Raw genomic sequence first — 13,284 nt, forward strand, 5'->3', positions numbered from 1 at the left:
CCTTAGAATTTGATATATATATATTTTTTAAATAAGTATTTTATTGTTTGACAAAATTTGATATTTTAATGTATTCTAAAGGAAAAGAGTAAAAATATTTCAATATTTTTATTAATAATTTAAATTATTAATGAAATACCTAATTGTTTATTGATTGAAATGACCTTATATCTAACACACTTTTATCTTTTAAAAAGTGAAAACTTTCATTATTCACTCTTCCGTGAATATCAAAACCAAGTAGATAAGAGTTAGAGGAAAAGAAACAAATAAGTTGTAACAAAAAATTAGTGACCATAAACTTATTCATTAATAAAATATATTAAATTGTTTAATTTTGAAGTCATTCTCATCCATGGTTGTCCTTTATAAAAATAAGATTATTGTAATATAGATTATGAAAATAAATATTGTAAAGATAAGCAATTAACAAGTGACTAAAATGGAGAAAAGAGGATCTATGAGGATCCAAACATATATAAATAAAGAAAAGACATAAAAAAAACTATTTCAAAAGATAAAACATATCCACCAATTAACCAACACATCAAATATCTATATCAATGGTTCACATAAACACCAATGGACCAAAACTATTTCAAGGGTTGATGTATGCATGGACCAGTGAACCATATATATCACATTGAGTAGTCAAATCGCATAAGTCGTCGAATGAAGTACTTTCAATCAATTAAACATTTCTCAAATTAAATGAACTCATTAGCATCAATCCAAGAATCCATGGTCAGTCAAAGGATCCTAGAATGGAACTTCCACCATCTTTGAAGAAAGTAGAGTGGTTGTCCTTGTTTACATTCTTTGGAGCTACTAAATGGAGAAAAAACCACAGTTTTAATGGCATTACTTGCAAACTTCTTTTTGGTTTTGAATGAAGACAAGAGATATGGTTCACTTCCAAGGTCATGTATTAGTTCTTTTGACTTTTGATGGGTCTTCATGGTTTTTTCATTAATAATTTTTTTTTTGGTCTAGATAATTAGAGATTATGTGTCCCCCCTTGAAATCACATTTCTTGACAAATCATATTGATACAAATTTAACATTTTTACTAGAATATTAATAGGGGCAATTGCTCCAAGAGGCAACCAAACCTAAGGCTAAGGTAAAGAGTTCAAAATTGCTAAAAGACATTTAGCTAGCTAAGCAGGGAGGGACCAACAATATTGAGATGTTTGATGGTCTCATGGGCAGCAAGAAATTACACTGGTCCACAAAATATAAATATAATATATTATAATTTCATTTAATTTCATAATTAATTTATTATTTCAACATTCTCTCTTGTCATAGATTCTCCCCTCTTCTCTTTGCCTTATCATTTAGATTAAACATTTTGTCGTCTTTGATGCTGTCTTCTCGTGTCTGGAATTTGTTGCCTTACCTCCAAAATAATTGGTACATTTTATATAATTTATTATGGTATGAAAAAATATACCCAATTCAAAGGTTATATTATTTTATTTATTTATTAATAAATATGAATTACCCATTTAATATATAGTTGATTTTTAATGCTCTTTTTTTAATATTTAATTTTTAGTTTTTCTAAAGATGCCCTAGTCTTCCTATATCAATTAATTATTAGGCTTGATCAGTTAGAGGATTGAATATTCTATGTCAATGTCCCTATCATTTATTTTTTAAATCTTGTCCCTACCATGTTGTAGCACAAGAAATGAAGATGCCCTAAATCTGACAATGAGATATATACACCTTAATGATTAAATTTGAATAGATATGCATTTGCTTCCAATTGAAGATTATTTTGGAGGGGTTAATTGTTATAGTAAAATAACACATTTTCAGTTTTCATATTGAATTTGGCATGTATGATTTTAACATCTTTTCTTATCAAAAAGGTATTGTATTTCCTTAATATATAGTAATATGTGAAAATTATACTTACCGTAGTTAAAGTGAAATCAAATTGAATAAAAATCATGAAAATATTAAACTTTGAAAATAAAGAAGTAAATAAACGTAATAGTGAAATCAATCAAATATTATCTCATCTCGCCCTAAGAATATCGTCTCATTTGCTCACTTTTTATGTGAGGCTCTTTAATTTTGATTGAAATTTTGTTTTTTTCTGTTTTTATTGTTATAAAGAACATACTTTCAAATTCAGTTATCACATTTATTCGTGCAAATTTCCTCAGTATTGCTCTCATTGACTAATCCTCCTATTAGATTTGTCATTTTCGTGTTACTTCCATTATAGTTTATGTTGGCATGTAGTTGCAATTTCTATTTGTCAATATTGATTTGGTAATGTTCTAATGTTTTTTCTTCTTGGGAGGGGTAACGTTTGATTAGTCATTTTTACTATTTTGTTTGTATTATCTTAACTTACTTTACAAGAAAAAAATAAAACTTTCCTTGGGAGATTACTAATGCCCTTAACAATGCAAATGTGTCTCTAATTCAGTAAAAACATATTTCAATTGGATCTCATCATGGATATCTCCACATGAAGATTTAGTCAACACATTATGGGGATTTTCATTGATTGCTTGTTCTCCCTTAATCTAGTCTACCTCGATTAATCGACAATCTGTTTCACAGATGGGGGAGTTTATTTGTAGGGTTCATGTGCACCCATGACCTCAATGCCATGCATGAGCCTCATTCTCCCAACATACTGTCAACGCGTTCATTCACCACCTACTTGTTTCCATTTCTTGGATCTGAGTCCCCATCTCCTCCACTTGAGTTGAGTCGGCCTCTAATTGGTTTGCCAGATCTCCACATCCTCTAAGCCACCTTATCAATTAGAAATGGGGACCATCTCCTTTGTAGAGGTATTTTCAACTAAAACATGTGACTAGTTTGGGACTAGCTCTTACAATTTTGAATACTCCTTTTTTCTTAGTGTCTTGAGAAGTTAGAAGACATTTATACGGCTACGTCGATCAATATAACAACTTATTGAAATACTCGATTTAATTCACTCTCAATTAATTAATCAAATCTTAGCGTAACATAATTTGTTTCTCCATTTGACTAGGAATCGTTTTGCCCAATTGTTAGGCAAGAATGACAATAGTGCATAGGTAATATGGGTGGTTAAGACGGTCTAGAAGATTCAAAACGATCAAGAATGCAAATCATTGAAATTCGGTAAATAAATTATATATAGAAATTATTTTGGTCCTTAAGATCACAAATTAACATTTCATCTACGACGAGTTAGACCATTAATGATTGATAGAACTCTTTTGATGTATATTTCTTTATGTACTTCGGTTATTTCATTTCAGCTCAATGATGTAGTTTTTGGTTTATATTCTGTGCCAGAAATTACTTAACTTAGTTTGTATTTGTTTATCATGATTATTTACAATTTTTGTGATTTTTATTAAATGTTTTTTTATAAACTTAAGTTAATAAAAATATTTCATTAATGTTTTTTTAAAAGAAAAGCAATTTAGATAAGCTGGTTTTCGCATTTAGTCGCAAAAGGTATAAACTCTTGAATAAAACTTAAAAAGTCACATTTCTTTTTTTATATAAAATAAGTGTAAGATTTTGTTAATCTCCGGTAGTGTCGCAAAACACCTACAAATAGGAAATAAACCTAACCAAATTAATTAGCACTAAGTTATGATAGTGATATGTTAATTAAATTATGCAAACAATACAACAATAAAATGTGACAAAGACAAAAAAAAATAAAAAATCAACTAATCAAATCATAAAGGTTAATGTCGACTTGGATAATCGCTCATTTGCAACCACGTCCACTTTGTAAAGATTAATGTCCACTTGGATCACTGCTTCTTTACCTGCACGTTCACTTGTTGGTCTAACACATCTCTAATAATTCACGTCACTCTAAAGTTTAAACATCAAAATTTGAAATTTGTTACTTCGTTATCTTCTCTTATTTTTTATCAACATTATTCGCAATATCTTTATAATCCTCGTAATCTTTCAAATAACGACTCCAAGTGATGTTAGTAATGACAATCTCATCATTACAGATTTTATCTTCGTCCTTTGCTCTTTTGGACATCATGATCAATTATTGCAATGTTACCACTTCCTTATCACGCGACATTCGATTGAACAAACTAGTTCTTAAATTTTTTTCATTTTCCCGGGATTGAGTACTTCTTTGACCACAATTTGTTGATTTGCTTCTGAAGGGTACACACAAAAACATCGATTAACATAAGAATTTTGTAAATCTTAGAGTCTAAGGTTATAATGAGATTATCTCAACTTTTAAGTTGAATTTTTGGAATTGTATTAATGAATAGAGATTAGAAAATAACCAGCCTTTCTTGCATTTGGCTTGTATTGACTACAACAAATCATTTCTAACTAATTTTCCAGAAACAAATTTATAAGATAAGGGGGCTTGATCTCTTAACTTAACTATTCACATCAACTTTGGATTAATTAACTAGCTTTACATATAGTTGTAAATATTTTAACGTTTAAACAAAATAAAAAAATATTGAGAAAATATCTCCAATATATAGTTCTTAAAAAGTTACATAAATAAATAAAAAAAAAAAAAAAAAAAAAGAGAGAGAAATAAAATTGGCATTGTCATGAACTCCAACTGAGGACAAAGATTTGAAAACAATTAAGTCTGACACCTTGAGAAAGAGAGAGAGAGAGAGAGAGAGAAAGAAGAGAAGAGGATAATTCCATCCATGGTCAAGAACATATGACTGGGCAAAGTCGTAAATTCCCCATCTCAAAATATACCTATTTTTTTTTTTTTTTGGTTTGTGTATGTGACCTCTTTTTTCTCCCTTATTATTTTCTTTCCTTTTCACTGAAAATTCCCACCTCCAAAAGCTTGGCTTTTCTGTTGAACTCCTGCAGCTTTTCCTTGATCAGAAGATCCTAAAGAGCCTACCATTTCAATCCCATTATTTTCTCTCATTGATGATGAAAACCCTGATCTCCCCATTTGCCCTACTCCAAGAAAGTCTCTTGTCATGCTTTCAGATTCCCTCAAAGAAAGATTTTGATGCATTTTCGGCTGATTCATATTCAAATACCCTTCCTCCTGTCCCCCGAAAGCGTTCATCGATCCGAAGATAGTCGAGTTCATCAAGTCATTCAGATTATTATCCTCGTTGTTGTTGTTGCTATTGTTGTTTTCAAACATGGTGCTAATGTTTGTTGAGATTGTCGGAGGTCTGTCAGGCTTTGGTCCCCCGGCGGAGGAAGAGGAGGAGGAGCTTCCGAATCCTCTGAGTAATGTGGCACTTGCATTGCTTGTTGTTGAACCCATTTGAGCCGCCTTTTGAAGAAGTGCGGTGGCTGACATGTGCGAGGTTGAGATATTGTTGTTGTTTTGAATAGAGCCACTATAGATGTTGGGAGCGCTTGAAGATATTGGTGCGTTACCCATTAGGTTATTCGAGAACAAACTCGCTCCTTCGTTCTGATTAATCATATTGTTCGAGAGAAATCTAAGGTTCATGACGTTATTTCCACCCGTTTCATTGTTCATCAATCCATGCATCATTCGTCCATGTTGGTGTTGGTGTTGGGATTGGCTGTCGTGATGATTATGATGATATTGATGATCATGGCTAACCTCGGAGTCTTGCATGAAGAAACCAGATGGTGGAGCCATGGATTGAGTTTGGGTTCGGAAAGATGAACCTCCCCCACCAACAAGGTTATCGAATGGACCGGACCGGTTACCACCCAAACGAAGTATATCCGAGGGTGGTGCTGGCGACAATGGCTGACGATGGTCTTGGATTGAGGAAATCAATTGGTGTTGTGACCCAACGGACGACAACCCTAAGCTCATCATGTTGTTGTTGTTGATGCTCCCCGAATACAAATGGCTACCGATCGAGGCTAAGGTGGACGGATGCCTCGCAGTCTCTTGAGCTAGAGCATCGCAAAAAGCCCGGTGTGTAATGAAACTATCTCTCCTGCAATTCAAACATTCTCTTAGCATTAACAAATTTAAATTTCATGTTACATATATATATATATGTGTGGATTTAAAATTATTGACACATTTTTAATATTTTTTTAAAAAGATGAGATTTTTCATTAAACACTTGGCCAAGAAAATAATCTAACAAAACAAAATAAACATATATGTCTAAAGACTGCCAAATCGAACTAACTAGAATGAAAACCAAGTGAATCTACAAACCAAATTTGTTTCCAATTTATTATAAAAATAGAAACATAAAGTGATATAAAAATACCCTATTTGTCTACAATTAAATTGATGGGTACTCACTCATCTTATGATGATGCATGTGAAAACAATAATACAAGTGCATGAGTGAGCAGTAGAAACTTTTTTTTTACAGCCATGATGATTGATTGGTAAGAAAAATCTACCTAGAGAGAGAGAGAATAGGTATGATTTGATGAGTGAAAACTGAAATGGTATTTTGGATCAAGATTTGATGTATAGATAGATAGCAATATAAGACGTGTGATGGAGATGACACTGAGTGGTCCCATTGTTCCAAATAAAGGAAAAGCTTCCATGGATGACGAAACAAACGAGCCATTCAAATCAACCTGTTGGGATCTGACATACCAAATGAGGAACTTTGAGGAGGAGTGAGAAATTAATTAGGGTTAGCATTTTCAACCTTCTCTCTTCTATTCATAATCCTCAAACTTAAACAGCTATCTATATACCAAACAAGACCTAATAATTAAAGGTTATGTTAATTGACAGTCATATAAATTAATTAATTAATTAAAAAAAAAACATGAAGGGACTGATATATATACTTCTATTTAAAGTAGTGAGAGTTGAAATAAATGCAACAAAAGAATATTTCTAAGTAGATGAAAGAGAGAATCAAGAAACCAATCCCTAGAGATAGAGATAGAATTCAATTTAATGCACAACCCATGAACTATCAATCTGATGATTCCCTTCATTTTTGTCACCTTCTACTATTTTCAATTAATTAATTACAACACTTCACCCATAAAAAAATATTTTAAAAAAAAAAGCAACCCACCACCTAATTTTGATCATATGATTAATTAAAGATGAAAATCAATTCAATGATGCAGTTGAATCAATTAATTACCAGACCTAAAATATATAACTATTATCAAACAAATAATATCAAGAATAAGAGAGAGAGAGAGAGAATAGAAACATGAGCACATCTAGCCAATTCATAAAAGAACAAACCAGTAACGATTGTCATTTGTACAAAGCATATACCAACATGTGAATAGGTGAAAAGGTAACAAATAAGCAAACGGGCGGGCACGATTCCCCATACGAGAGTGAGTTTTGTGTTTGTTGTGTGTGTGTGTGTGAGAGAGAAAGAAAGAATCATTATTAACCGTTGTGAGAAAAAACAAGTTCAAAGTTCTTTAAAATTTGTTTTTCAGACCCTCTCAAATGGCTGGCAGTGACAGTGTACAAAAATTATTCACGTGGAACCATTTTTTTTTTTACTTCAATACAAAAGATTTAAAACACAAAAGAATACTCAATGAAATATAAAATATTTCTTTGAATGAGTACTAAAGAAGAACAAAAAAACAAATAGATGAATCTGAATATATTGAGACACCCAAAAGACAACAAGATATACCTAACAATTATCAACAAACCCTCATGAATTCCCTCTTTCTCTTTCTCTCATTCATCACGTGTTCGTGTTCGTCAAAGTCATGACTTCGACTCGATTAATCCAACAACAATAAGGAATAAAAGAACAAAGAAAGAACACGAAAACATTCTCGAGGTCAAAATAAATCAAATCGAAGAGAAACATAAGAAAACAATAAATTGATGTCGCGTTATTTTTACTTGCGATCTAATTAAAGAAGGATTTGGAAAATTACCTTGAGAAGAGAGTACCGCAATCACATCTATATTCTCTCGTACCACAAGTTTTCGTATGTGCTTTCCAATCGGATTGAACAGCGTACTTCTTCGAACACTTCTCGCACTTGTACTTCTTCTCCCCGTGTTTTCTAAAGTAGTGTTTCTTAATTCCAGTTAAATCTCCTAGGGCTCGAGAAGATTCATGATGAACACACGACGGTTCTGGGCAAAGGTAAACCTTCCTCCTAACCTCTTTAGGGTTCTTTTGCTTTAGCTTCCATGGTAGATTATGTCCCCTTCTATGAAGTTGCAGATTTTGTTCCCTCTGAAACCCTTTGTTACAAACCTCGCATATGAATCTATTCGTGGCCATAAGAGTCCTCGGGGATAAAGCTATCACTTCCGCATCTGGATCTGAATATCGAGATAAATTATCAGATTTGTATCTAGAAATTTCAACAATAAACAATTAGGGTTTCGATTGCATGTATCAAAACTTGTTAACTCACATGGTGTTCCAGGCTGATTCCTTCTCTTCTTCTGAGTGGAAACCGGGGTGGAGGAGATTGGAGCGGCGGTTGATGATGAATGGTGTAACTGTTGTTTCATTTCTTGTTCTTGTTCTTGTTCTTCTCTTCTCATTCCAAAGTAAGGTGTAGCTGATGAAGATGATGCTGCCATATATATGTATTTGTGTGTATATATATATATATATATATATTTATATATATGTATGAACCACAGCTGCAAAACTCACATGCAGTTGCAGATTGAGGGTTTCTATCTCTTATGGAAGGAAACCTTATCTCAAGTGGTGAAAGACCAGTTGATTTGAGCTTATGGGTATTTATGAGATTGAACAAAAATTGGGAAATTTTTAGTATCTGTAAAAAGGTAACTGAAATCAAGGCATGTAAAGGCTGAGAGAAGGAGAGATTAGAGAGAGAAAGAAAAAGGTGATTTATTATTTTTATTATTATTATTATTATTTTCTTCTCTACACTTCCTATTCTCTCCAGTGACACCTGAAAAAGAAATTGTCCCTTTTTATTAATTACTATAAATAATTCAATTAATTAGATACCCACCACACCAATAATTATTTTTTTGTATATCATAAATCTTTTAAATAGATGTACTTGTTCAAAAACAAAATTAGTTAAGCCTTAAAGAGTTATAATTAGTGATTATTTTGATAAAGTAATTTGTTTTAGGAAAAATATTTAAAGGATATTAATATATAATTATTTTTTAAATAAAATATATTTGATTAATAAATTGAAAAAGAGAGATAATTAAATAATATTATTTAAATAATTCTAATCAAACAAAACATTAATTTAAACTTGAATTACTTGAATAAAAAATTAGTAATAATTAATTTTAATTTAATAAAAGTAATATTTTAATAATTTAAATTAATATTATAATGTGAAGATAAATAATTATTTTAAAATTAAACATAAGTAAAATTCAAACTCATTAATGTTCAAACATAATTTATTATTTATTTTTTTATTAAATTCAACTATAATCAAACATCACTCTCTCATCAATTACATCATATCATTTATTAACCAAAATATTAAAATATTTTTTATTTAAAATAGATATATTTTATTATTATATATTAATACTTTTTAAGTCTTAAGTTTATGACGATCTAACAATATTAAAAATATATATATATATATATATAAGTTTTTTATTTTAAAATACTGACCCTTTCAAAATTATCACTAATCAATATTATTTAAATAAATTTTTATTTAAATAACTTTGAACCGAACAAGTTTATAATATAAATGATGTTAATTAAAAATAAAATACATAGATGTAATATACTATAAAATTTGGTAGCATATTCTCTAAAGTATAAAAAATGTTAATAAAAAAATAAAATACATATATGTAATATACTACAAAATTTGGTGGCATTCTCTTAGACTGACACATTTCCTTTTCTATAGTTTATCTTATATTAAATTAGTTCTATTTCATTTTTTATATATATTAATAAAAACACATTAATCTAACTATATCATTTTTCTCTACCACATTTAAACTGTTATTTCTTAAACATCTCATCTAAATAAACATATATGTATTTATTCTTTCATTTTTTTAAATAAATTTAAGAATTATTGGTTTAGAACTGTATTTTATTTTTAAAAGGTTTTATAGCATTGTAATTATGTAAACAAATATATTGAAGCAAATCAGTTAATTAAAATCTCAAATTTACTTATAATAATATTATAATCTTAAATTTTGAAAATAAATCAAACTTTTTAAAATTATTTCTATTAACCCTTAACAATTTGGACAGATGAATTTATGTTAATATATTTAAAAATAATATTTTTATTTTTATTTTATTTTTGAGAGGAGAGAGTGAAGCTACAGTAAGTGGACCCGGTTCAGCCGCATATGGACACAAGTAAAGGTGCGTTGGAGTGGCAAAAACAGCAACCCCTCCACTTACAGACAAAAATAATTTCATCACCAAATTAATTACTAATAAAAAAATATAATATAAAATATAAAAAGTATATATATACAAATAAATTTAGTTAGTCTTTTTAAATTTGAAAAAAATAAAAGTATATTAATTAAAGATTGATTAATTAAATAATCTTTGTGTTTGGTTTATAATTTGGTTCTAAGTGACCATGCAAAGCAAATTAAACTTCTACATCAATTTCATGTAGAAGGGCAGAGATGTCAATTTACTTTAAAAAAAAGGAATCCTACGTGACCATTACCCCACAAATAGACCTAATCCAAAGACTTTAATTAATATAAAATTAGACATTTAATTCTTCTCAATAGAATAGTGGTTGGGAGTTATGCTTTAGGTTTGGAGTTAGGGTTTATTAAAGATTTCAAATTGTTTTTTTTTTCAAAAGTAAGAATTGCATTCAAATGACATGGATTTCACTTTTTTTTCCGAATGGTAAGCTTTGTCGGCTATTCAAACATCACATTTGTAGGAGATCTAGATTCACTAAATCAATTGAGAAAAAAAAATACTATCTTTATCAAAATTAAATAAAAAAAAAGGATATGTAATAGAAGACTATAATGCGCATGACATGCCTACTCCGATAATATCATTTTGTACCGTGGAATAGTTCAAGAAGGAAACGACCTTACTCAAAGGGTTAGATTGTGATGGTAATGAAAGAGAACTATCTTACAAATTATGAGCAAATTATGAGGTTCTATTATGTTATTGAGAGAAAGGTTGGGAATAGAATGTACAAAAATTGCTTGATATATCATATATATATATATATATATATATCATATATATATATATATATATATATATATCATATATATATATATATATATATATCATATATATATATATATATATATATCATATATATATATATATATATATATATATATAGTGATGCCTAGAGACTTGGTCAAAAAATGGAGTAGGAGAGATGGATTTAATTAAGTTGACCAACAAGTGGAATTACTTAAAACAATGGAGAAAACTAAAATAATAACTTTACAAAACTCATAGGGGTGCAAATTAAAAAAAAAATGAGGACTTTACTTGACAATAGAGATGATCTTATGAGTGATAGGGAGAATTTCATTTTTTTGGCTTTTATGTATTCGTTATTTTGAGATGTCTTTCTATTTCCTTTACAACTTTTGATAACATATATCATAGTTTGTATGAATTATTTTAATGCTTTTTATTTCATCTTGCACTCTTAAGAACAATGAGAATTAATAAAAATGTTTAATTTTTTAAAAAAGAACAAGTAAAGAAATTGTTCTCACAAAACTTATTAAAACCTATAACTACATATCGATAAGGTGTATGAAAAATGATTCCCTCCAAATACAATTTTAAACAAATCAATTAGGGAAGTTTATGGAACGTCTTCACCCACGTGTTGCGCGCCTTACTCTTCAAGGGCCATCATTGAAGACGGAAAAAAAGGTGGTAGAGAATGATTGAAATCTTGTTAGATTGTGGCTGTCCTATCGCGTGTGGTAACAAAGTGTGGATTGAGAAGAAGTGGGTTGTACCAAATTTTTAATGCATCTCCAACGAACTCGGTAAAAATGGAATTAACAATGGTTTTCATCATGTCGCTATTGATCAAGATATTTTTATTTAAGGTTATAGTCGCCACTTCTATGCAAAACGTTTTTAGTTAGAATATATCGAATGTTAAGGTCTTTTAAGCCGACTCTTACCACTTAGCTATCTTAAATAACATGTTCTAAAATTCATATGTCGTGCCTTAAATAACATTTATAATTTTAGAGTTTGTACATATAGACACTCATATAACACGTATTTATTAAAGACGCGTATTTATTAAAGCGGGAAGATAAATGATAACACCTCGTAATGTTGTAATGTTCACATAGCAAGATAGCATGTTATTTTTAGAGAATCCATAATTGTATGCTCAATTAACGACGATTTCCAGCATATTTTGGATATTAGTTGATAAAACGACTTAAATAATAAAAATCATCTCGCAAAAAAATACATTCAATTTTTTTTAAGTTTATGCCATATATATAAATTAGAGTTGTTTAAACTACCATATTTTCGAACTAAAGAAGATTAATTATTATTGAAAAACAAAAACAAGAAAAACTAAAACTAAAACAAAAACATAAATGTTCAAAATGTGACTAAATTAACGCATCCCCAAAACAACATGATTAGTAATTTTAAAAAAACAATAAAAATATAAACTAAATTCCTCACCACCAAACAAATTTTAAAATAATTGTATTAAAATAATATTTTTATGATCCACTAAAGATATTATCATCCATTCATTAACTGAAAATCTAGAATAAAAAGTGAACAAAAGAAATCAGTCAATTAAAACTTTGATAATGTTCAATCAAACCAATTAAAGAATTGGAAATTAATTTTAAAATGTCAAATAAATTCTAAAAGTCACTTGTTAATTTAGCAAAGATAAATGAATTCCCTATTTTAATCTAGTCTCAATTTAATGCAAACAAAAACACTTAGGTCAAAATCGGAACAGATCAAAGTACGTGGTTTAAAATTGAATAAGATAGAATAATGGAGGTGAGGAGAATATGTTCACCAAAGGATAAGATCAATTATAAAAAGAAGTTGAGTCACCAAAAAATTTCATTTTGAGTTTGAATTTGCGATTAAAAGGTTAAAGGCCAAGAATTATTGGAACAAGTTTAAAATTTGTATAAAAAAACTTTTGGTACACAAAACTTTTGGTGTTACCAAAATAATCAAAGTCGATTTTATAAGGTGGGTTTTGGGTTTGAGAATCCAGATTTAATGATATAGAATATATATTATCTATTATAATTTATCCAAGAAAAAATAAGTATTAAGAAAATAAATATAAATTTTCAATTTTTTGGTCGAGCGGTGGCTTGTCTGAAGAAAGAAAAAGACAAATACATGGCATGTT

General features: G+C 29.3%; 1 protein-coding gene across 1 annotated transcript; it reads right to left on the reverse strand.

The window, feature by feature from the left end:
- Positions 1-4,395: 4,395 nt before the first annotated feature.
- On the reverse strand, positions 4,396-8,771 carry LOC124934380 (protein indeterminate-domain 5, chloroplastic-like). Its single transcript, XM_047474903.1, has 3 exons — positions 8,335-8,771; positions 7,843-8,239; positions 4,396-5,933 (listed from the first exon to the last, which is right to left on the reverse strand). The coding sequence occupies exons 1-3, from the start codon at positions 8,504-8,506 to the stop codon at positions 4,808-4,810; spliced, it is 1,695 nt and encodes a 564-aa protein (XP_047330859.1). The 5' UTR covers positions 8,507-8,771; the 3' UTR covers positions 4,396-4,807.
- Positions 8,772-13,284: the final 4,513 nt, after the last annotated feature.

This window comes from Impatiens glandulifera, chromosome 4 (genome assembly GCF_907164915.1).
Source record: "Impatiens glandulifera chromosome 4, dImpGla2.1, whole genome shotgun sequence".
NCBI lineage: Eukaryota > Viridiplantae > Streptophyta > Magnoliopsida > Ericales > Balsaminaceae > Impatiens > Impatiens glandulifera.